The sequence below is a fragment of the Rattus norvegicus genome, chromosome 18 (assembly GCF_036323735.1).
Source record: "Rattus norvegicus strain BN/NHsdMcwi chromosome 18, GRCr8, whole genome shotgun sequence".
Lineage (NCBI taxonomy): Eukaryota > Metazoa > Chordata > Mammalia > Rodentia > Muridae > Rattus > Rattus norvegicus.
In genome coordinates this window covers 15,089,821-15,116,324 of record NC_086036.1, presented here as the reverse complement: position 1 = coordinate 15,116,324, position 26,504 = coordinate 15,089,821, and the positions used below count along the sequence as shown (strand labels likewise).

The 26,504-nt window shown below is 41.2% G+C and overlaps 1 protein-coding gene and 1 long non-coding RNA gene across 40 annotated transcripts in view; one reads left to right on the top strand and one right to left on the bottom strand.

Annotated features, from left to right (window-relative positions):
- The window catches only part of Dtna (dystrobrevin, alpha), a 356,193-nt gene that overhangs the window by 102,669 nt on the left and 227,020 nt on the right, over positions 1-26,504 (bottom strand). For all 35 annotated transcript variants that reach the window (XM_063277418.1, XM_063277429.1, XM_063277438.1 and 32 more), the window contains 2 exons: positions 20,817-20,884; positions 14,382-14,462 (listed from right to left, as the gene is read on the bottom strand). In XM_063277418.1, the coding sequence (XP_063133488.1) occupies positions 14,382-14,462; positions 20,817-20,883 (148 nt within the window). In that variant the 5' untranslated portion in view covers position 20,884. The remainder of the gene's footprint in view (positions 1-14,381; positions 14,463-20,816; positions 20,885-26,504) is intronic.
- LOC120098123 (uncharacterized) overlaps positions 1-26,504 on the top strand; it is a 45,425-nt gene that overhangs the window by 16,411 nt on the left and 2,510 nt on the right. Inside the window, exons 3-4 of one of the 5 annotated variants that reach the window (XR_010059647.1) lie at positions 1,647-1,743; positions 9,620-9,668. This is a non-coding gene — a long non-coding RNA (uncharacterized LOC120098123). Of the gene's footprint in view, positions 1-1,642; positions 1,834-9,619; positions 9,669-26,504 lie in introns of those variants that run through there. The other 4 variants (XR_010059646.1, XR_010059645.1, XR_005496123.2 and 1 more) reach the window with 4 other exon arrangements.

Sequence of the window (26,504 nt, the reverse complement as noted above, 5' to 3'; positions counted from 1 at the left end):
CAAAAGAAAAGATCATGTGAATAAGGGAGTTAGAGAAATGTCTTAGTGGTGAAAAGTACTTCCTGTTCTTGTACAGGATGCAGGACTTACATGGTAGCTCACAACTCCTTGTAACTCCCATTCCAGGAGCTCTGATGACCTTTTCTGGCCTATACAGGCATCAGTGCATACATGGTGCACATACACATGTGCACAAATGCTCACATGCATAAATAAAAATAAATCTTTAAAAGTAAATTAAATTATTTTGTATTAAAGGTCATTGTGTTTTAATCGGCATGTGCAAAAGTTCTGGGCATGGCTGGTTATGTTTGAGCAACGTTGTGAATGTATTTAATGCAAGCAAGGGGTATAGTTAAAATGGCTTTAATGGTACATTTTATGTTACATAGTTTCAAACAATTTATAGAAAGCCATGAGATATATTTATGGCTCTGTTAAAGTAATAATGAGGTGGAGATAATTAATACCACACTTCACTGAACCTTCGCCAAACAAAAAACAATGCAATAATTTGCCTGAACACATTAGCTATTACTTTTGAGGCAGTGAAGCAGCTTGTTTTGTGGGTCTGCACACTTTTATGGTTTACTGTATTCATCCATGTGTTCTGTAGTCACAGGTATACATTGAGCTTTAGAACACACTTAGGATTCAGCCAGATCCTGACATTTCTCAAGGCACAGAAAACGGATCTCAGTCTGCTACAGAACCTTGACCCCCCCCCAAAACTCAGAGACCCACAAGGCTTTCTCTGTATGGGGCATGCAACCCATGCTTCCGTTCTTGGCTTCACCTAACCAACCAAAGTTTCCTTACAAACACGGAGATTAACCTTACCTCCTTGACAACTCTGTCACAAGGAAATTAAAGTTGAAAACTTGGGATGGCTTAAGAGGGAAACAGAATTCGAGTTACCAAGTCTTGAGGTAAACCTGGAAGAGACTGACGAATATTTTCTTCAGATTTTATGTGGATTTGAGCATGCAGGTGTATTGTCGGTGGACGCCGGAAGAGGGTGTTGTATCTCTTGGAGCAGGAGTTACAAGAGGTTATGGAGCACTCAGTGTTTGTTGATCCTGGTGTCAGATGTTGGGTCCTCTGGAAACACAGTATCCTCTCATAAACATGAAGCCACCTCTCAGCTCCAATAAATATTTTGCATTTTTGAAACAAAGTATTAATGGCTACCGAGTAGGAGGTCAGTGGTATTTTACTTATTTAAATGAATAGACATGAGGCCAAGACTTGATGATAGGATTCTCTCCAATCTCAAAAGGTTCATTCATCTAAATAAGTATCTGCAAACACTTATATGCCAGGGACTGTTGATACAGCAATAAATAACGTGCACACTGATCTCTGCTCTTGAGAAGCTCATATGCGAGACAGGGAAATTATAATAAAAATAACAACTGGATAAATTATAAAATATAGAGTCTATTAGGATGTGATAAGTATTTTAGGGAGAGAAGAAAGACAAACAATAGGACTGGAGGGGAGTTAAATTCTCATTTAATTGCTCTGGAGAAAATCTGTTCTAAATATGTATTTGTTTTGTTATCAGTGTGTCATGTGGCTTTTCTTGCTAAGTACCTTTCAACACTTAGGAATTAAGCACGTCTTTTGCTTTATCTTCAAGACAGCAGCGGCATGTCCAACCTTTGAAATCTCTGACTTTCCTGAGAGAATTACCACCCAAGGCATAAGGTATCTTGAAGGTTATTTCAGACTGCAATCAAGGTAATTTAAAGTTACATAAAGTAACTGCACTTACGTCTACATTTAACTTGCCACTATGTAAAAATTAAAACTTTATTCTATCTGTGAAAACTCTATGCTTTCAAATGGTTCATATAGTTAGTATAGGATAAGTTAGATAATCCCTCTATTTTAAGGCCAATTCTACAATTAAATAATGTAGAAATGGAAGTAAATTCTTGCTGGGAAAGACTGCTAGCTAGTCTGCTCCCCAGAAGACACCATATCCTGAGGCATATCAGAAGATCAGCTGCACTCAGAGCATTTGATCCCAAATTCTGAGGCATCCCAGGAGATCTGCTGCACCTAGGACTCCACAGCTTGAAGGCATCCCAGGAGTACACATGCCATCTGGGCAACCGACACCACAGTAAGACCTCCAAGGGGCTCTGTGACATATAAGGCAACTGACCCAAAAGCCTCGCTCAAGTTCTATTGCAAACAGAGAAACAGAAACCACAGTTCTTAACCCCGTCCCCCGCTGGAGAACAGCGTCTCACAGGACAACAGTTTGACTGCTCCTCTGAAGACCCCACAGTCTGAAGCCCTCTCAAGAGATCTACTGTAGCCAGGGCAACAAATCAGCAGTTTCTCTGCCCCTCTGAAAACCCTTCAGTTGGAAGGTCCCACAGGAGGTCTGCTACAGTCAGGGCCACAGGTCTACCAGGAGACCTGTTGCAATCTAGGGACAAACGAGATAGACTCCAGAGTCACCCAGACCAGTAAACACCAGGGATAGCCAGATGACAAGAAGCAAGCACAAGACCATAGCAAAAGAAGCCAATATACCTGGCCATCATCAGAACCCAGTTCTCCCACCACAGCAAGCCCTGAATCCACCAACCCACCTGAACTGGAAGCTTAGAAGAGAGTGACACAACTGTCAAAGAAAATGCAAAACATTAAAAACTCCTAACCCAAGATATCCAGGGAATTCAGGCCACAATGAAAAGACCAAATCTAAGAATAATTGGAATAGAGGAAAATAAAGATTCCCAGCTCAAAGGACCTGTTTGAAATTTGTTGAAAATGTCTTCAACAAAATCATAGAAGAAAACTTCCTCAACCTAAAGAAAGAGATGGCCATAAAGGTACAAGAAGTTGATAGGACACCAAACAAATGGGACCAGAAAAGAAAATCCTCTTGTCACATAATAATCAAAACACTAAACCTACAGAACAAAGAAAGAATATTAAAAGCTGCAAGGGAAAAGGGTCAAGTAGCATACAAAGGTAAACCTATTAGAATTACACCAGACTTCCCAATGGAGACTATGAAAGCCAGAAGAGACTGGTCAAAGGTCATGTAGACTCTAAGAGAACACAAATGCCAGCCTAGGCTACTATACCCAGCAAGACTCTAAATCAAATTAGATGGAGAAGCCAAAATATTCCAGGACAAAACCAAATTCAAATAGTATCTATCTACTAATCCAGCCCTACGGAGGATACTAGACGGAAACTCCAACACAAGGAAGGTACTTAAACCAAAGACAAGATATTAAGCATCTCACAAAGAAGCCAAAGGGAGAGAATCACAAGCACATAAAGCCACCTAAAAAACCAAATATAACAGCAACCAACACTCATCTATCTTTAGTATCTCTCAATATTAATGGATAAACTCACCTACAAAAAGACATAAGCTAACAGTCTGGATAGACAATCATGATCCAGCATTTTGCTGCATACAAGAAACACACCTCAATAACAAAGACAGTCATAATCTCAGAGTAAACGTATGGAAAAAGGTCTTCTAAGCAAATGATCCCAAACAAACTGGAGTTGCCATCCTAATATCCAATAAAATAGACTTTCGACCAAAAGTCATCAACGTGATGAGGAAGGATATTTCATATTCATCAAAGGGAAAATCCACCAAAAGAAAGTCTCAATTCTGAACATCTATGCTCCAAATGCAAAAACACCCACATTCATAAAAGAAATTTTACTAAAGCTCAAAGCACACATTGCACCCTACACAATTATAGTGGGAGACTTCAACATTACACTCTCACGAATGGAGAAGTTGTTGAAACAGAAACTAAACAGAGCCACAGAGAAACTAATAGAGGTTATGAACCAAATGGATTTAACAGATATCTACAGAACATTTCACCCTAAAACAAAAGAATATATCTTCTCAGCACCTCATGGTACCTTCTCCAAAACGGACCATATAATTGGTCACAAAACAACCCTCAACTGATACAAGAAAATTGAAATAATCCCATGCATCCCAGCAGACCACCATGGCCTAAGGTTGGTTTTCAACAACAGCAAAAACAATAGAAAGCCCACATACATTTGGAAAGAGATCTCCCATGCTCATGGATTGGCAGAATTAACATAGTAAAACTGGCCATCCTACTGAAGACAATCTTCAGATTCATTGCAATCCCCATCGAAATCCCAACACAATTCCTCAAAGACATAGAAAAAGCAATTCTGAAATTCACCTTGAAAGGCAAAAAACCCGGAATAATGAAAATTCTTAACAATAAAATAATGACTGGGGGAAATCACCATCCCTGACCTCAAACTCTACTACAGAGTAGTGACAAAGACTGCATGGTACCAGTACAGAGACAGACAGGTTGATCAATGGAATAGAATTGAAGACCCAGAAATAAAACCACACACTTACGCACATTTGATCTTTGACAAAGAAGCCAAAAATATACAATGGAAAAAAGAAAGCATATTCAATAAATGGTGCTGGTTTAATTGGCTGTCTGTATGTCTGTATGTAGAAAAATGAAAATAGAACCATATTTGTCACCATGCACAAAGCTCAAGTCCAAGTGGATCAAAGACCTCAACATAAAACCAAGTACACTGAATCTAATAGAAAAGAAAGTGGGAAAGAGCCTTGAACTCATTGTCATGGGGATGGGGCCATGGAATTTCCTAAACAGAACTCCAATGGCTCATGCTCTAAGATTAAGAATTGATAAATGGAATGCCATGAAACTGGAAAGACTCTTTAAGGCAAAAGACAAAGTCAATAAGACAAATCGGCAACCTACAGACTGGGAAAAAAAACTTTACTAAGCCCACATCTGATAGAGGGCTAACATCCAAAATATATAAAGAACTCTAGAAACTTACCATCAAAAAACCAAACAACCCAATCAAAAAATGGGGTATAGAACTAAACCTAGAATTCACAACAGAAGAATCTTGAATGGCTGAGAAGCATGTAAAGAAATGTTCAAAGTCCTTAGTGATCAGAGAAACACAAACCAAAACAACCCTGAGATTCCACCTTATACCAAATAGGAATGGCTAAGATCAAAACCTCAGGTGACAACACATGTTGGTGAGGATGTGGAGAAAGAGAAACACTCCTTCATTGTTGATGGGTTTGCAAACTGGTACAGCCACTCTGGAAATCAATTTGGAGGTTCCTCAGAAAATTGGAAATAGATCTACCTAAAGACCCAGCAATACTACTCTAGGGAATATACCCAAAAGATGTCCCACTGTGCCATAGAGGCAAGTGTTCCACTCTGTTGATAGCAACCTTATTTGTGATAGCCAGAAGCTAGAAACAACCCAGATATCCCACAACAGAAGAATGGATACAGAAAATGTGGTTCATTAACACAACGGAATACTACTTACCCACTAAGAATGAGGACATCCTTAGTTTTGGAGGCAAATGGATGGAACTAGAAAATATCATCCTGAGTGAGGTAACTCAGACCCCAAAGGATATGCATGATATTTACTTACAAATATATGGATATTAGCCAAAAAAGTACAGACTACCTAAGATACAGTATATAGAATTCAAAAATGTCAACAAGTTGAAGGGCCCAAGTGAGGATGCCTCAGTCCCACTTGGGAGAAGAAAGCAACCACAAGGCGGGGAGGGAGGGACTGGAGAGGGAAAGGGGATAGGGGAGGTGTGAGAAGGGAACATGGTACTGGTTGGGGGAAAGGACTGAAGCCCTGAGTGCCAGCAGAAAGAATGGACATTGGGAGGAAGGAGGTTGGGAGGACCCTCCAGAATGCATCAGAGACTTGGGAGGTGAGAGACCTTCAGGACTCAAAAGGGGGGACCCTAGATGTAATGCTCTACAGTGGGGAGAGGGAACTTGTAGAGCCCACCTCCAGCAGAAAGACAGGGCATCAAGAGAGGAATGGGGGGATTGGGGATTTAGCTCAGCGGTAGAGCTCTTGCCTAGGAAGCGCAAGGCCCTGGGTTCAGTCCCTAGCTCCAAAAAAAAAAAGAACCGAGAGAGAGAGAGAGAGAGAGAGAGAGAGAGAGAGAGAGAGAGAGAGAGAGAGAGAGAGAGAGAGGGAGGGAGGGAGGGAGGGGAATGGGGTTGCTATCCCACAGTCAAAACTCTGACCTATAATTGTTCCTGTTTGAAAGAACTATAGGGATGGAAATGGAGAAGAGTCTGAGGAAAAGAAGGTCCAGGGACAGGCCCAAAAGGGCATCCAGCTCAAGGGGAGGCCCCAAGGCCTGACACCATTATTGAGGCTATGAAGCACTCACAAAAAGGGACCTACCATAACTGCCCCCCAAAAGACCCAACAAACAGCTGAAAGAGTCAGATGCAGCCATTTGCACCCAAACAATCAACAGAAGCTGCTGACCCCTGTGGTTGAATTAGGGAAAAGCTGGAGGAAGCTGAGGAGGAGGGCAACCCAGTAAAAAGATCAGCAGTCTCAATTAACTTGGACTCCTGAGATCTCTCAAACACTGAATCACCAACCAGGCAGCCTACACCAGCTGAGATGAAGCCTCCAACACTTATACAGCAGAGGACTCTCAGGTCTGGGTTCAGTCAGAGAAGATGCACCTAACCCTCAAGAGACTGGAGGCCTCAGGGAGTTTAGAGGTCTGACGGGGTAGGTGGGGTGGGGACGTCTTAGTGGAACGTGTGTGTGTGTGTGTGTGTGTGTGTGTGTGTTTGTGTGTGTGTTAATTAATTAACTAATTAATTAATTAAATTCACTCATACTTAGAGTCCTGGGGACCCTGTCTGGGGTTTTCCAGTGGATGGGAAAGTTTGAGGGTCATTTTACACTGTGAAGTATATTTTAATCATATATGTCGGGTCAGCTCAGATACATAGAGGAGAATGTAAGTGGCATGTAGACCTGCAGTTGGAGAGATGTTACTGTATTTACATTTTGAGGTTGGAGAAAGTTTAAAGGCAATTTCCTAGTTCATGACCTGGACAAATGCTTTTCTATTAACCAACTTCTAACTCTCCTTTTTCCTAGCTTTTAACAGGTAAGTGTTTAAATTTTGTGAAACAGAAACATGCAAAAGGGAGATTTCTGAATTCTCTAGGTTTTTTCACCCACACATTTTGGTCTGATATCAAACATGGTGTACCATCCCTATTTGTTGAATGCATAATTAATGAAGTGTTTGGTTAACAATACTCAGCATTAAGGAAGTCTCATGGGATAGCCAACCACGGTGACACTGGGATTGAGTTTCCATTGGAACAGCCAGTGTGGCTTTATGGGAGAGACCACCTACAGTTCAGAACCTTCTGCTTTTCTGTTCGTGTGCTCCAGAGTGCCATGTATGTTCTTTGTGGGAGAACGCATTCTGGACGGACTGACTTTGGGCTTGTGGCAGAAACTTCCAGAAACAGAACAAGGAAATCTCAAGCAGAATACCACTGACTTTTGGCTTGGCATCGGTTAAACAGGGTTGGGGGAAGTTTAAAATACTAGGGTGCATCATCATGTTCCCCAACTACGAAGTCATTAAAGATGACACATCTTGCTGCGTACCATCCGGGTATCCCTCAGGAGCAGACAAAGAGGCAGGGGAGCTGCTGTTTGCAGCATCCCACCTCTAGAAAGAACACAGGTCCTGGCTTTGTCCACAAACTGCGCGATGGTGAGACTCTGAACCAAACAGTCAACATTCTCAAAAGCTAAAAATATCACCAAGAAAACAAACCCTCCATCTCCTGTGTCAAATAAAAAACAAGTAAATAAAAGCAACTATGTTGAAAGCCACGTCTACGCTGTGAGGACCTTAAAGTCTCAGCTACAATGTGTCATAGGTTTGCTCACATGAAGCGGAAATCACTTTGCCACAGGTGCAGGACTCCCAGAGTTCCCCCTCGCTTATGCTCGACTTAAATGTGTGCCATTAATTACTTTGTTTATACTCTGCTGCCAGCAACTTCCCCCATAGGGAACGTTTGAGAACGCGGTATTCTTGTGCAGTGCACTTTTCTTCATTCTAAGCAAGTGTCTAGAACATTGAACATCAGTAATGAAAACAGGCACAGAAAACATTAGAAACGACACAGGGATGATTCTGCTCCACGTTGGCCATCTGCCCCTTACGTGCCTCATTGGGATGTCTCCTGCCCTTCCTCCAGCTCTTCGACTAGGGGCAGAACACTCTCAATCTTCTATTTCTTTTCAACTTAAAATTTATTTTATATTTAAGGTTATTATCTGGAAACACTAAATATCTTTATTCTAGGAGATTTTAGTAGGTAGATTCCTAAGATTATCTCAAGATTACCTATTGGTGTCACCTGCCTTCCCCCAGCTTTTCAATAGAACTGTAATTTTGATATTCCCATCAGGGAATGTTTTACAGTGAGATTTTGGTTTTAAATCAGGTAACCTTAAAATCAGAAGATCATCTGGCTAGTTCCAACACAAACAACCAACTCTCCCTATTAAAAGCGAAGGCTGTATGGTCGCAGAGGAGATCAGAGACCCGCTGCTGTAATGATCATCTGTCCATGGGTAATGCAGCAAGGAATCAAGGAAACTCTAAGAACCAGAGGCCATTCAGCTGGCACCCAACAAGAAATCAGGGACATGAGTCTCACAACCACAAGGACAAGAATCCCGGAAGAGGACCTCAAATTCTGGATGAAAGCTGCATTCAGCCTTATGTGATGCTACAAACTGAGTGGGCAGCTGAAAACGGATCCAGAGAGCTACAAATGCACACTGACCAATGACGCAGGGAGACAGGACGCACTAGTGCACCCAGGGAGACAGGAGACACTAGTGCACCCAGGGAGACAGCAGACAGAACACACTAGTGCATTCCCTTGAAGAAAACAAGCGGGAATAAGTACTTACAACTAAGAACAAACCTTTGAATTTCTCTTAGTGTGTAAGACTAATAGTCACTTGGCTAGTGAAAACACAAATCTACTTTGTATCCACTCATTCAGCTGAGAAATATTACTGGGAACTACTGAGATGTGGTATTCTTAGGTTCATTTTGCTGTGCTAGAGAGCAGTAGGTCAATAGGTAGCTATAGTTTTTGGTGCCTACACAGTTCTGAAGAAAATGTTTAGACCTTAATGTAGATAAAAGCATAAATTCCAACCAACTCTTTTTGAATGGGTGTGGGATAGAGAGGTAGTTTCAAAAGGCATTTCACTTAGTAAAGACATTTTGAGAAACTATGGAAGATCAGATGTAATTATAGACACTTTGGCATCTTTTCCTTTTAAAGAACAATTTAATCGTTGCTACTGACAGAAGGAAAACCAAAGCTGAGACTATCGAGATTAAGGGATTGGTAACTCTTGCTGTGTGTGGAGGAGGGGGTGTCCTGGTGCCTTGCTTCTTTATTAAACAGGAGTGAGACTGTTGTTCTCATGTGTTTCTTATGTTGCCTCTCTGTTGACCATGAACTTGAAGCTATGTTTCATTAACTCCAACGTGAGTACTGAAGGGAAAAATGTGCTGACATTGCAGGGTGCCTGGGTCATTAAGCCTGCCACTGCTGATCACGGAAATGCTAGAAGGAAGTATTTATTTGTTTAAAATAAAGACTGAGCGCCATCACTTCACAGAGCTTATCAATCGTTCACTGGCTGTTTATTTTTGCAGAAATTTAAATAATCTGGAAACTAAAGAGAAGACTGTGAAGGTGCAGAGAGTAAGAAATCTTGTTTTTGACGTTCCCATCCCATTCTTCCTAGGATGTAAAATGGCCAGCTTGATGCCCCTTAGGTTTTAGAGACATCCATCCTTTTATCCTATTAGGGAGTGTTGTTAATTATGTCATGGGGAGGGGAGTTATAACAGAATACAAGGATGAACAATTCACAGAAGCAGTGATGTGGAAAATGACTCTGACGGAGGAGGGCTGAAAGTCTTTTGCCGTAAAAACGAGATGGATTTCTTACAGCTGTTCTTTTATCCACAGGATTGGTAAATGTTTTCGATGGATGAAAAGACTTAGGCCAGAATGGGTTCCTCTAAGTCTAAGGGACACCAAGGCACTCTGTGTTCTAGAGATAATGAGGGAAGTTACGCAGCAACGAGTGTGTGTGTGTGTGTGTGTGTGTGTGTGTGTGTGTGTGCGTGCGCAATAGAGAGAGAGAGAAGAGAATATGTCTACAATATTTTATTTTTATTGATAAAACCAAGCATATAGTGAATGAGTATAATTTTTCTCTAAATAATGGCTTCTAATGAGGATTAAATTTGTGGGAGCAATAATTTACCTAATCGGGTTTACATATTATCGTTCCCTGTTACCAAATAGTTCTTGGTCTATACAAAAGGTTGTTAGTCTGCCTGTGAGTCCTCTCCACAGCCCTGGGAGTCTGTATTCTCAGCATCCACCAAGTATCAAAGGAGATGGCCTCAGCATCTGTAATGGGAGTCTGTGCTCGCTGTGTGTAGGATGGGTAATTAACTAACATGTGTGGTCTTTGATTTCAGTAAATAAAAAATCCATACATTCCTGCTGTATTCAGGCAATTTTCTCTCTGTGGGATGATTTCATAAGAGCCAATTTTATATACTTTTCTTCTATGATGTGGGTTTTAAATTTAGTTTTGCTAATATGCAGGATATATTTTACCTCTAAGGAGTTTCTGTGCCTAAAAATAAACACCCCGTGCTTGGTTACGATCCGCTGATTTCCATGAAGTGAACGGCATAATGAGCTGTCCTGTGCGTGACCAGATTGTACCTGTCTCCCCTCTTCCAGCTGCACGTGGAATCGTAATCCCCAGTTTGGCAGTAGTAGGACGTGGATCTTTAGGAAAGCGATTAAGTCCTTAAAGGAGAGCCTCACAGTGGAGACTCGGGCCCTTATGAAAGAGACCCTTGGTTGTGACAATCCCCCTTTAGTCATCTGGGGTCTCTTGGGAAGGAAGATGCCACCTATGATTCAGAAATTGGGCCCATTAGTAAACTGGCACCTTCATCTTGAACTTCCCGGCCACTGTCGCTATGAAAAAATACATTTCTTGTTTACAAACTACATATATTATGACATTTTTGTTCTACTATGGAAGGTAGGCCAAGATATCTCCGTAAGTCTCTGGGTCAGCACGTGCTAGGCAGCTGCTACTGGGGCACTCAGTCCTTTGCCTCAACTGTGAGCAAGCTTCCAGTTGCTTTGCGTTACAGATCAGGCCCGCATTGCGCTTTGCTTGCTCCAAGACGCATCCTCCCCTTAGTGAACCTCTGCTCTTTCTCTTAGCTACTGGAGGTGACCAGCATCTTTGTGCTCTAGAGAGAAAAACCCACAGCGTTCAGATTTTTATGTTATGCCCTTTGCTGTGGAGTAAAACTCCATTACAAGGCACCACAATTCGTTGTGCTGGCTTTTACTAGAATTACCTTGCTCGAACGTGCGGCTGTAAATTCAGCACTGGTGAATGTTATGGGACCGAAATGATCACCCCTTTTGTCTACATTTCTAGAAGACTCCGACCCTGATTAAGATAAGCCAAGATCAATTGGGTTAACACTTCACAAGTAACTCTGAACACCACACTCTTTCATTTATTGTTAGGGAAGAAAATGAAGCAAATGCAGCCCTGCATTTGATGTTCCAATCAACATGGGAAGCATTTTTAAAAGCTTACTTATTCTAGCCATGCTTGCTTTCCTTTTCTGAGATTTAACTTTTAGCTAGTCCTTTTGGACTGTGGTTTTTTTTTTTTTTTGGTTGTTTGTTTGTTTTTGTTTTGTTTTATTTTTTTCTCATTCTAAAAATGTATGAAACCTATCAGGGGACACTGTAAAGCACATAATGGTTTTCTTTTTCTCTTTGCTTAATGCCAGTCCAGATTCTTTTTCGAGAAAGTCCTTCGCATGAGAGCACTGTCTCCTCAGGCTTCCCCAAATATCATTTCCTAATCTGGGCTTATGCACCTCTAAAGAATCCAGTTACCCAGTTAGACCCTAGGCAGTTTAAGGCTGCATCTCATGGTCAGGCACAGCGTCTCTATTTCCATATATATTTACCGAGTTAAGAGGAAACTTGAAGGGACACTGCACAGCTTTGAGGTTCCCAGGTTCCCCATACGTGGAACTATTTTTTTCTCTTCTGCCGCCACACTATTTTCCAAGTAGACTGGGACACAGTTTTGAATGTAGAATAAGGATTAGACTCAAGAAGAACAGCAAGTAGGGAAATGAACTGTGTGAAAATAAGAACAGAGTAGGAGGAATATGGCCCACGGATGCTACAGCAGCAGCAGCAGCAGCAGCCCCAGCAGGGACCACACGGGGTGTGCATGGTGCAATGTTGGCTTTAGGATCGCTAATCACTAGGAACCTACTCCTTCCTCCACACCTTTCTCTATCTGCTCTCTAATTTAAGTTCTCACTCTCACTCCTCCTAGCCATTTTGTGGAAGTTCCTTCCTTGGCTGAAAGAAGCCTAGAGGAAGCTCGGCAAAGGTTTGTGGGGGATGGAGTCATCAGACCATTCTCTCCACCCCGCTAACCCGAAAGGCCAGGGGTTGACATAAGTCATAAGGGCGTGGGAGAATTCCCTCACTTTGGAGGGTCCTCATTTGTTCTATTCTGGATGACAGTGAGGGGGAAGAGGAAGGAAAGTTTTCTCTGGGAAAGCTTTTTTTCTTTACCTCTTAACACCTGCATGGAACAGGATTTTCCTGGTTCATTCATTCATTCATTCATTCATTCATTCATTCATTCATGAGAATATAAATGCAGCTACGTCTTCTTTTTAAAATTCAGGTTAATTAATTAATTATCGAAAACAGGGTCTCCGGTAGCCCAACATAGCCTCAAAATCATTGTGTAGTTAACAATAACCTTGAATTCTTTTTCCTTCTGACCTATCTGCTTAATGTGGTGATTGGGGACTTGGGGACTTCATGTATGCTAAGCAAGAACTCTACCAACTGAAATCTATCTCCAGCCTTGGCCACCACACACACACACACACACACACACACACACACACACACACACACACACACACACACACACACACACACAGAGAGAGAGAGAGAGAGAGAGAGAGAGAGATAGATAGATATCTTGGCCTACCATTTAATACCCTGGAGAACTGACTTTAGTTAAGCGCGCTGAGACTGAATCACCTCACCACCCAGTCCTGAAAAAATAGATAAAGAGGTGTGGGTTTGAGTAGCTGGCCAGGGACCTGGAAAAATTCTGGTAGAGACTCCGGCAGGGTAGGCCTCGGGAAGTGGCTGGCTCTGTACTCACTAAAAGTCTAATTCCCATGTCAGAAATTCAAGAACTATACGTACATTCTGTGAAGAATGTTAGGGCTTAATAAAAAAACCACCCTATCCTTTACTAATTAGCAAATGGGAAGTTATAAATTTTGAATCAGAGTCAATTCTTTAAAAACAACAGAAAAAATTGATACAAATGAACCATGAAGTAATGTGTTTGCCAGAGAAGACAGCTGTGGCAGCACAAAGGGGTGTGACAACCCACAGGGAACACTGAACTGCTCGCGTGACTGGCCACCGCTTGCTGTGTAGTTTAAAATCGACACCAAACAGAAGTAGACTTGGCAAAGCTGTGTCTCTTCTGTCATTCTGTCCACAAATTAATCAACACATTGATTATTTGGGCTGATTTTATAGCTTTAGAAAGAAGTTTTAATATTTTCTAAATGTCTGTAAATACTGACAGCTATAAATGGACATGCTGAGACCATTTTACGTGTGGTGGTTTTCAAAGTGCTTGGATGCCATTTAAAATGCCACAGGTAGAGAAGAGACAAAACTCTCCATGTAGAATTCAGAAATCTCTCTTGCTCTCCATATTTGTCTATCATGTATCTACCTATCACATACCTATATACATACATATAGCATCTATATTATTTATCTATTATCCAGCAATCTTCTATCGATATTTATACATGTATATATATTCATACATCTTTATATATATCCATTCATCTATTTATCTCAATATATCTATACATCTAATTTATATCATCTATCATCTTTCTCTTTCTCTATCCATCCACCCACCATCCATTCATCCATCCATCTATCTATCTATCTATCTATCTATCTATCTATCTATCTATCTATCTATCATCTATCTATCTACATACATACATACATACATACATACATACATACATACATACATATAGATATAGACCTCAAGAGGCTCATCCATTCTAAGACTTTGGTAGTTAAGACTAAATCAGCCCTCAGAGTTGCTTAGCAACTGTTTCTCTACCATTCATGACCACAGTTCCCCCTTTATTCTCGTGTAAGCATATGTTTATCAATCCTTGTAAGAAAACCTGGTTTTAATAAGCCCAGTAACAAGGGGAAATGATCGTACTCATGCAGGTAATTAGCACAAACAAAAGGCACACTCACAGTTGCATTTCTTCTGTACGAATCTCAGCTTGCATGCTGTTCTGTAGGTGGAAAGGCGGATGCGATCCAGATCTTGAGCCCCTAGGTGTGAGGAAAGAATACACATATGGTATGGCATGCGTGTGGATAGGAGCTTGTAATGTTTGTAAATAAAACAACTGCACATATAGTCCATATGTTTACTGTTACTTAAGTTATAATACAAATATTAGCTTAAGTCCCAGCAAAGTCTATCCAATATTCAGGTTCCCAGGGAAGAGAGTCCTGGTGTCTAATCAGATTGCTAACCGAGATCTTGGGCCCAGGAGCACAACCTCTCCCTACTGTGTCTGCCACTTTCTACAACGATCTCCTCAAGCTGTGACTTGAGTAACAGGCAAGATTATATCAGAATTAATCACCGAATAAATGAGATTTTCAATTCTTTACTACTGTCATTAGGACATAGCTGTTAGAGCAAGTGCTTCAGGAAGCCCCAGCGTTCCCGTTTGCAAGGACAGGATGATGATACATCAGCTATTTCACAGGATTGCTATAAAGCCAATGAGGATGGACTCCTAGTGCTCTGGTGGAGGCGAGCCGTATTTTACTAATGTATATCTCGAAGCTTCAGAGAGGAGCCTCCTTTCCCAAGCCAGCTTCTCCTCTTACCCGTTCTAGCACTGGACAAACATGTCCCCATGCTCTTACCGCTGTTCTTATTCTACATCTCCCTTCAGGGGGACCTAGGTATCGCAAAGCCTGCCTATACATGTATATTCTTCTTGACTGATGATGTAAACCCTGATATTAAGGGATGGTTGGGAAGTGAGCAACAAAATAGCTTTGCGGATACAACAGCACACTGCTTCACATAGACCATGGGGGTGGTGCCATGTTGGATTTGGAGAACTGAAGCCGCAGCTCGCTGCACACAGTCTTTTTTTTTTTTTTTATTTTTACTTCTGTGTCATTTTGTTGACCGTCTATAAATACTAAGTCTGCCCTGGAATCAGCTAGTGTTCTGGTCTGTCCAAGTCATTGTTAAAAGCAATGACATGAGCAGGGCCACTAATAAAATCCCTGTGCTACTGAAGATCAGCCTGCCTTCAAGGCTGATTGAACTATTGATTGTGGCCCTAGACACGGCACTACCTGTAAGTCTACTTAAACTGTGGCCCAGCTCATGTTTGCCCAGCACACGCCCAACCTATGAGCCTTTGTCAATCCTTTGCTGAAATTAAGTTAATAATTATTTAATGGCATTTTTCTGATTTAGCATTTTGGTGACCTTATTAAAGAAGGAAAACAGTTTATTTTTATTAAAAATGGAATTTAGATAAATAATAAAAGAAACCAGACAGCAAGCATGTTCTCCCCCTGCATTATTTTCTGTGGGAGAATCATGCCTTTTTCATTATATTTCTTTAGCCACTAGCAGTGTTTCTTTAAAATTTGTATCAGTGCTACATAGTCCTTAAAACTTGAAAATTCAGCTCAGTTAAGTGACTCATTAGGCTTGCTTCACACTAATATCCAGGGGAGGTAAATCATTAAAGGCAGTGATAGATATCATTTCTATATTTGTATATATTTCAAGTTTCTATAATAAAAACCACAAGATGCATCTGTTTAAGAAAATTGGATGCTCCTCAAATCCCTCCTACCCATGTCATGGATGGAGGATGTGATAGAAACAGGATCAAAGATGTGTATAAGAAATTACGTCCATTCACAGTTATCAGTGGGAAGTCCTGGTTTCTTTTTAACTCATCTTTTCATGTTTTTTTCTTTTCCTCTCTTCGTTTTCCTCTCACACATGTGTTCTTCTTAATTTTCTTTCTTTTTCCCTATTCATTTATTAAACCAGCCAGCCAGCCAGCCAGCCAGCCAGCCAGCCGGCCAGCCAGCCAGCCGGCCCACCCGCCTTTACTAGTTTTGATATTCCCTTTATTACAATAGCTTTATGCATTGGAAGTTTCACACGCTCCAAATGTATTTGGCATTTATGTTTTGAAAGCTCATTATAAAATATTTTACTAAGAATATTTTTATAGTATTAAACATTTTGTGTATTTAAGATTTTCACTCAGAATGAAGAGGAAACCTATAAACTGTGTGCTTGAACTATTTGTTATTCCTGATGATTTAGTGTGTTTATGTGTGCATGAGTGTACATGTGTGTGTACGTGTACGTGTGTGTATGTATGCACCAGTGTGCATGTGTGTGTGTCTGTCTGTGTATGCACGAGTGTACCTGTGTATGTGTATGTGTGCACAAGTGTACATATGTGTGTGCACGAGTGTAAATGGGTATGTTGTACACACAAGAGAGTCACAGGGGGAATGAGATAGTGTTCTAAATACAGTCGCCACGTGAGCCCCTGTGTTCCTTGAGACACTCGCATCTGCAATGTCGGACATGTCTTCTTTATCCCTAAGCACCTTCCTATTTAAAAGAAATGCTAGCTCTGCCTTATACTGGGTCACCCTGAAATTCCTCTCTTCTGTACTGCCAAGGATCCTATTTTTGCCTGAGTAAAGGTCCCTAAAAGTTGAAGGGATTTCTTAGTTGTCTTTTAAGTCTTGTGGGCTTTCCCTGTCCATGTTGTCCATGTTCTTATGGGGTTGCAAGCCCCTTCAGCTCCTTCAATCTTTTCTCTAACTCCTTCAATGGGGACCCCATTCTCAGTTCAATGCTTGGCTGCGAGCATTCATCTCTGTATTTGTCATGCCCTGGCAGAGCCTCTCAGGAGACAGCTACATCAGGGTCCTGTCAGCATGCACTTCTTGGCATCCACAGTATTGTCTGGGTTTGGTGGCATATGTATATGGGCTGGATCACCAGGTGGGGCAGTCTCTGGACAGCCTTTACTTCAGTCTCTGTTCCAAACTTTGTCTCCATATTTCCTCCTATGAATATTTTTGTTTCTCCTTCCATGAAGGACTGAAACACCCACACTTTGGTTGTCCTTCTTCTTGAGCTTCATGTGGTCTGTGGTTGTATCTTGGGTAATCTGAGCTTTGGGGCTAATATCCACTCATCAATGAGTGCATACCATGTGTGTTCTTTTGTGACTGGGCTACCTCACTCAGGATGGTATTTTCTAGTTCCATCCATTTGCCTACGAATTTCATAAAGTCATTGTTTTTGATAGCTGAGTAATATTCCATTGTGTAGATGTACCACATTTTCTGTATCCATTCCTCTGTTGAAGAGCATCTGGGTTCTTTCCAGCTTCTGGCTATTATAAATAAGGCTGCTATGAACATAGTGGAGCATGTGTCTTTGTTATATGTTGGGGCATCATTTGGGTATATGCCTAGGAGTGGTATAGCTGGGTCCTCAGGTAGTGCAATGTCCAATTTTCTGAGGAACCTCCAGACTGATTCCCAGTGTGGTTGAACCAGTCTGCAATCCCACCAACAATGGGGGAGTGTCCCTCTTTCTCCACATCCCCACTGGCACTTAATGTTTAAAGAACTTTTCATTGTTAGTCTTAACTAAGGTTCCTTTGAGAAGTAAATTTCTCAGTCTTTTCCCAGTTTTACATCCCCAGAGTTCTTTCCAAGGATGTGTCAGCCTCAGGAAAAGTAACCTGTAGGATCCATTCCTATTTCTCAGTCTCCCTGGAAGAGCCACCTTTTTCTGCTTCCTTTTTTCTTCCGTTTCTTCTGTCTTCCTCCTCCTTCTCTTCTTTTTCCTTCTCCTCCTCTTTTTTCCCTTTTCTGTTTCTTCTTTTACTTTCCTCTTCTTTCATACAATATATCCCAGAGGCCAAGTTCTTAATTGTTATTGTTAGCGATCAGATTACTTAAACACAGCGAATGACTTCCCAGTTAAAAAAGCCCAGCAACTCTCCAGTAGCTGCTTTCAGTGCACAAACCCTTGAGAGACAGGAAGTTAACCTCTTGTTCTTACAACAATACTTTAGTAAATCTTTAGTTGTGCATTTGGCTTATGTGACCCTGAGATGAGATTATTTTTTCACATCTGCAATACTCAGAACGACAAATCTGCCTTCCCTTTTTCTTTTCTCTTTTGCTTAAAAAATTATTTCAAGGAAAACCATAATTAACCACATGTATCACTTCCTAGTCCCTCTTTGCTCCCTGTCTGGCCATCACAGATTGCTGGAAAATGTTATTTTTTTTAAGTATTGGCTATTTTAACACACTGTCAAGAAGATTTTCTTTGCCTGTGTGACAGTCCACCCTTCAGCAGCATTTCCTCTCTTTGCATGCAGGCAATGGTTCCTCTGCTACATCAGTGATGAGCTAAACATCGCTCATGATGCCAATTGATTATTAAGGCCTGATATCTTTCACAGTCCTTGGCCTAGGTGGGAAGAATGACATCTACATATTTAGCTTGCTTATTTATTCTGATTGTTAATCATTAAATAGCTTACTAAGCTATTAAACACGGCACCTTGACAGTCTCGTGACATTCTTAGGACAAGAGAAATTTATAATAGAGTCATAGTCCTCCTATGACTTACTTGAAGAAAATTTAGAATTATTCCCTATAATTCACACTCTTCACTGGGGCTCACATAGCCCAGGCTGGCTTCCCACCCCTTGTATAGCCCAGTGCAAATTTGAGCTCCTGATCCTCCTGCCTCTAACACCCTGGTGCTAGATAACACCAGCTGTCAGGACATCTGGCTGCGAGTTGTTCTCTATGAATGAACATAGGATTGGTGTCAAGCGTTCCCTGAATCTTACAGGTTTAATTTAGTAGACAGGTATAACATTGCTATTTACTTGTGCCAGGAATTGCACCAGCTAGGGAAAAACTGGACATTCAAACTTAGATGAGTGTTGCTAAAATTATTATATAAGCACACTTATATAATTCCTATACATATTTAGTATTTCAAAGATAAGTTCAAAGATTTGACAGTTTTTATAGAAAATGTGAATTACCTTTATTGTGTCTGGCAATATATTTGCCCATGGTGGAGTTTGCTCAGATGTTAAGACAGGCTTTCCCTACCATGAAGTACATGGTTTCTCTTTAATATCTTTCCTTTGTATTTTAATTTTGCAAATAGGTATTTTCCTTCTAAAAGTCTTTTCAACTAAAAAAAAGATTTGAATATTTGTGGCATATGCTGCACTATTATATGATCCATGTAGAAAAATTTAGTGTAGCAAACTAATATTTCATAATTTATTTCGTTGTTTGTTTATTTATTCCTGGTGGGGATACTATTAAATATTTATTCCAGATAGAAATTTTAAAGGCTGCAAGACATCATAACAGCAGTATGGTAGTTTATTGAAATTTATTCCTCTAGTCTAAGATCTTGAAAGACCATATCCAGATATGTGCCTATCAAAAAAGCCACAATTCCAGGGAATCAATAAGTCATTCTGAAATAAAGATTGCAGCATCAAACAAGGCAGGAGATGCTAGAAAGTCTCTACCGAAGCTCTCACAGACACCAGTGATGCTGCAAGTGAGAAAGGCAGGCAGATGTCTGGGAATCCCCACATCATTTTCAACTCTCCTTCCTCCGTTAATCCTAACATTGCATGGGTGCCACCAGATGGTGGGAAAAGGATTTTAAAATCCCCACCTTATAATCAGAGAACCTTTCTTTTCCTTCCCAGACACCCTTCCTGCCAATCACATCCTATTTTCAGTATAAAGTTTTTTTCTATTGCTTTTCCCTCTCGAGGGGAAGAGTGTACAAGTCACCCCTGAACACTGTTGCCTTTGCTCATGAAGGAACGTTCAAAAAATAAAGCACACAGAACAAGAGCACTGCAATGTTTTTCTTTATAACATGAATTTGAGGAGGAGGCTTGCCCTCTTTCTACGAACAATCAAACTGGTCCATAAGGAAGATGTTACTAGCACCAGTTACATACAATCACACACTTTCATAGGCCGACCATCAGCACAGGCCATCTGTGTTTGTGGTCCTTACATATGTCAGCCCCTGGCTGTGTTCATCTTTTGTTATCTTTCTTTATGGTTTCAATGACAAACTGCCTTCCAAAGGAGGTCCAAATGACAACACACTCCCATTCCACCCTCCCTTCTCATTTCAATGCATTATGTCATTTTGCAGGGAAGACACTGAAAGACGTGTTTTATAAGCTGTACGCTAAGGCGGCCGTTCGGTGGTGCAGGCAGGTGAGTGCAGGCTGTAAATGCTAGTGGACTGTATTAAAGTTGGCGCTGAGCAGTGCTGTCCAGCGTGTCTGTCGTGTACAAATACAACTTATGAAATAGAGAGTGAAGAAGCAAATAACACTAAATCTCAGAGTAATTTAATTCTCACCTAACGAGAGGCGAAAATGGCCTAATGCATGGTTGATGGAAGGAATTGAGGATTTTTATGGAGAAGTCCAGATGCCCTGAGGACTACATGGTTATTTCTGTCCTTCTCATGAATATTCAATGAGCGCCGGAATGAGTTCCTTAAAAGTCCCATTACTTACTCATCTCTGCAAACAGCTGTCTTCTCTCTGCCATGGTGTTTCCTCTTTTCCCACTATCTTCAATCATTCTGTGGGACAAATTTGAGATAACCTGTGTTATTCTCATGCCAAGAAGGCAAACAGCCATTTCTGTGTAAGCCCATCCAATGTACTTGTGCCAGAGACAACAATTGTTTAGAGGAGTAGACAAGGCACTTGGCGCTTAGGGATGACAACCAGGGTTGGGTCCTCAGATCCAAGTAAAAGTGGGCGGGGTTGGTTTCTGCCTCTTTTCTCATTACTTGGGAAATAGACATAGGAGATTCCTGGGGCAAGCTAGCTAGCAACCCCACTGGCTTACTCCAGGTCTATCAAGAGACCCTACTTCAGTAAATAAAGTGGAAAAAAACCGAGGAAGATACTTAGTGACAACTTAGGGCCTCCACATGGATCCCCTAATACATATAAAACACATACCAAATTATAACCTTTATACTTTTATACATGTATAAATGAAATATACCATTCATTTAGACTACTATACATATTACAGTATGTACTACTCAGCTTTCATATGCCATATAGTTGTTGAAAGGGATATACATGTTTTTATTTTCTAACATGCGAGGAGTCCCCGAGTTGGCCTGGTCTAGCTGTCTTTTTTTTTTTTTAATTTAGAGAATACTTTATTAGTTTTTGTAATCAAACCCACGTATATAAGACCTTACATATTTAATACAGTGTGTTACCCCTGTACAAATGGAAAAAACTTAAGTTCAACATTTCTAGACCAATATGGCTGTTAATTTCTGTACAGTGCCAACTCAACACAGTAAACGGGGATACTTTTTTCCAAAGTTGACAGCACAGGTAAAGTTTCAAAAAATTCAAATTATATATCTGTATATATATATTTATATTTATATAAAAAGACCAATAATAGCAGTGTTATGCATCAACAGCAGCAACAGCTTTTCCAGGTTCTGCAGTCATCTGAACAAAACTGTAGAGACATCCAGCATACTCCATTAAAAAAAAAAAGTAAAAAAACAAAACCGGAGAAAACAGCACAGTTCTGTTACTCTTGTGGTACCTGGCACCATTTTTTTTAAATTAGCTTCTCAATCATCATCTGAAAAGAAAACATTCTGAGCAACATCATTAAAAACAGCTCTGATAAAGCACGGTCACTACTACGTATCATAAAGCAGGTACAAGCTATTTTACATCCACAGAGGTATGATACAGTACTGTCCTACATCTATAATACTAGAGGATACAATTTAAAAGGCATTATTTGAGACTTGATTCTACTTTTCCAGCAGAGGGCCCAAAGGATGGTGTGACACAGCTTTGTAAAGAAACATACTCTAGACAGGATTTCCTTTCACTAGTGGCACAGTTCTAAGGATTCATTCTCTCCATGAATGTCAGCTAAAACCGTTATTAAAAAATGAAATATCCCGAGAACAAAACCGTATAACCACCAGATTCACATGAAGATGACCTAGTGGAGACAAGCTGGACCTCACCTTACCAACAAGCTATCAAATCTGTTATGTTTAAACAGTGAGACCTCCAAGGAAGGAGATGCCAAGTAGTGCTTCAAAGCTTCGGACCACAATCAAACACAGCATCCTTTTCAACAGAAGCAGAAGCTCATCTGAATATGCTCATGGATGCTGACATCAACATTTAATCATCTCCTCACTCATCCAGGAAGAGGGGGAGATCAGTTACTACTGTACTTTATTGTGTTCAACCAAATCACCATGTTACAAAAATAGCAAGCTGCCATAGTAAAAAATAAGGCTCCTCTATCCAGCACCAGATAGCATCATTTTACTTTCAAGCCTAGAAATTGCACACTTGTATATAAACCAATCGAAGATGAGGATTGAGAGTTCAACTTGGTGGATTTTTCCTTTGATGAATATGAAGTGTCCTTCCTTATCTTTTTTGATGACTTTTAATTGAAAATTGATTTTATTTGATATTAGAATGGCTACTCCAGCTTGCTTCTTCTGACCATTTGCTTGGAAAGTTGTTTTCCAGCCTTTCACTCTGAGGTAGTGTCTGTCTTTGTCTCTGAGGTGTGTTTCCTGTAGGCAGCAGAATGCAGGGTCCTCATTGCGTATCCAGTTTGTTAATCTATGTCTTTTTATTGGGGAGTTGAGGCCATTGATGTTGAGAGATATTAAGGAATAGTGATTATTGCTTCCTGTTATATTCATATTTGGATGTGAGGTTATGTTTGTGTGCTTTCATTCTCTTTGTTTTGTTGCCAAGACGATTAGTTTCTTGCTTCTTCTAGGGTATAGCTTGCCTCCTTATGTTGGGCTTTACCCTTTATTATCCTTTGTAGTGCTGGATTTGTAGAAAGATATTGTGCAAATTTGGTTTTGTCATGGAATATCTTGGTTTCTCCATCTATGTTAATTGAGAGTTTTGCAGGATACAGCAACCTGGGCTGGCATTTGTGTTCTCTTAGGGTCTGTATGACATCTGTCCAGGATCTTCTGGCCTTCATAGTTTCTGGTGAAAAGTCTGGTGTGATTCTGATAGGTCTGCCTTTATATGTTACTTGACCTTTTTCCCTTACTGCTTTTAATATTCTTTCTTTATTTTGTGCGTTTGGTGTTTTGACAATTATGTGACGGGAGGTGTTTCTTTTCTGGTCCAATCTATTTGGAGTTCTGTAGGCTTCTTGTATGCCTATGGGTATCTCTTTTTTTAGGTTAGGGAAGTTTTCTTCTATGATTTTGTTGAAGATATTTACTGGTCCTTTGACCTGGGAGTCTTCACTCTCTTCTATACCTATTATCCTTAGGTTTGATCTTCTCATTGAGTCCTGGATTTCCTGTATGTTTTGGACCAGTAGCTTTTTCTGTTTTACATTATCTTTGACCGTTGTGTCAATGATTTCTATGGAATCTTCTGCTCCCGAGATTCTCTCTTCCATCTCTTGTATTCTGTTGGTGAAGCTTGTATCTACAGCTCCTTGTCTTTTCTTTTGATTTTCTATGTCCAGGGTTGTTTCCATGTGTTCTTTCTTGATTGCTTCTATTTCCATTTTTAATTCCTTCAACTGTTTGATTGTGTTTTCCTGGAATTCTTTCAGGGATTTTTGCGATTCCTCTCTGTAGGCTTCTACTTGTTCTCTAAGGGAGTTCTTTATGTCTTTCTTGAAGTCCTCCAGCATCATGATCAAATATGATTTTGAAACTAGATCTTGCTTTTCTGGTGTGTTTGGATATTCCGTGTTTGCTTTGGTGGGAGAATTGGGCTCCGATGATGCCATGTAATCTTGGTTTCTGTTGCTTGGGTTCCTGCGCTTGCCTCTCGCCATCAGATTATCTCTAGTGTTACTTTGTTCTGCTATTTCTGACCGTGGCTAGACTGTCCTATAAGCCTGTGTGTCAGGAGTGCTGTAGACCTGTTTTCCTGTTTTCTTTCAGCCAGTTATGGGGACAGAGTGTTCTGCTTTCGGGCGTGTAGTTTTTCCTCTCTACAGGTCTTCAGCTGTTCCTGTGGGCCTGTGTCTTGAGTTCACCAGGCAGGTTTCTTGCAGGGGAAAAGTTGGTCCTACCTGCGGTTCCAAGGCTCAAGTTTGCTCGTGGGGTACTGCCTAAGTCCTCTCCGCGGCGGCAGCAACCGGGAAGATCTGCGCCGCTCTTTCCGGGAGCCTCCGTGCACCAGGGTTCCAGATGGCGTTTGGTGTTTTCCTCTGGCGTCTGGATGTGCACAGAGAGTGCAGTCTCTTCTGGTTTCCCAGGCGTGTCTGCCTCTCTGAAGGTTTAGCTCTCCCTCCCACGGGATTTGGGTGCAGAGAACTGTTTATCCGGTCTGTTTCCTTCAGGTTCCGGCGGTGTCTCAGGCGCAGGGGTCCCGCCGCTCCTGGGCCCTTCCCCTATGGGAACCCAGAGGCCTTATACAGTTGCCTCTTGGGCCAGGGATGTGGGCAGGGGTGGGCAGTGTTGGTGGTCTCCTCCGCTCTGCAGCCTCAGGAGTGCCCACCTGATCAGGCGGTGAGGTCTCTCCCCCACGGGGTTTGGGAGCAGAGAGCTGCTGCGGGCCGGGATCCGCCTCTAGCTGTCTTGAGAAGCGTACATTATAGGTTTTTTAGATGAGAGTCATTAGCTCCTATGTGCCTTTCAGTTCCCAGGAAACCAAGGCACTCCCTGAGGCAGTGAAGTATTTAGGCCACTCATGTTTTTCTGTGTCACTTCAAGTCAGCAAAGCATATAGAAGCTTGGCTGAACAATTAGTCTTAAACATGAATCTTGTGTTCCTGGTCTTGCTTGCAAGAGTCATTGTATTATACCTTTATTATATTTTATTTAGATGCATGGATAAAAAGTCTGATTGCTTGGAATAAACTTGTCTCAGCCTCAGTGTTGCTGTGACCCCTGGGACCCAGGCCTGATTGACATTCTCCAATGATAGCCAAGCAACCCTGGCTTGTTAAGTAAGTGCTGGTGCTTATACTGGCATAAAAATTACTAAGCATCACATGACCAAATACTTCACACAGGCAATTGAGTTCTAATCTCTTTCTTCAACCATGCTATCATCCCATACAAGCCAATTTTAAAAATGCTATTAAAATACAAACAACTAAAACAGAGAATAAAAATTGGGCTTGAGAAGGAAGATAATGACGAAGATAATAGAATGCCACGTATTAGAAGGGGTGGTTTTAGGATAAATATTGAGGTTACAAGCTAATGAGCTGGATTTTTGTTATATCTGGTTAAACTTTAACAAAAACTAACTCGGGCTCATCCATATGCTATGCAAGTGTTCCACCACTGAGCTATTCCTCAGGAATTTTATGCTGTTTTGAAATAGAGTCTTGCTAAACCTCCCAGGGTGGTTTTCATTTCAGTGTCTCAGCTTCCTGAGTAGCTGGGACCTCAGGTATATAGCCTCGTGCCTGGCTTTAATTAAACTATCAGAAGCTACAACATACATATGTATGTATAGCATCATGCCTTCCATTTTGACTCTCAGGCACAGTGAGCACATGGAATGCCTGCATGGGTCTTTGGTTTTGATGTGGATAAGCCCCGCCCTTTCTGGAAGGCTTTTGTCCATGTTTCTCTAACTTGTAGCTACTCCCAGGCCTAGGTCTAACTGTGTCTTACTCCGAAATCTCCCAAAATTCTATGATGGCCTCGATTCTGAGCCTCCACAGTGTTCAGAGTCTGACGTGAATCTGTTCCTCAGAGCTTAGTTCCGTACCATGTACCCTCCAGGAAGTGTACCGTACCCTGTGCTGAGTCAGAGCTCCTCCTTGTAGATTGCTTACTCTATGGTCAAGCAATACATGAACATAAAGGCAGGTAGAGTTGACATATTGTGACCTGGAGAACCTTTCCTCTTCCTCTCAGATTCACATCTCCTTCAGTGCAGAGGAAGTGGGTGGATAACACCTGACATTTGAATATAGCTCCCAACTTTGTTTTAAGGACTCAGAAGCAGAAGGGAGGCAGTGGGGGAGTCACAGAAGACATCCATGGCACTTTCTTGTGTCTGTCTATGTGCTGGGGCAGGATGGGAAGAACCCAGAATAAACAGGAGGGATTGCAGCCTGGGGACTGAATGAGAACATCTGAGGTTAACAGTGGCATCCGAGGTCACTGTGCTGACCAGCTGGGCCATGCACGCCTACTGAAATGTCTCATTTCCACACTAACAGTGCATTTC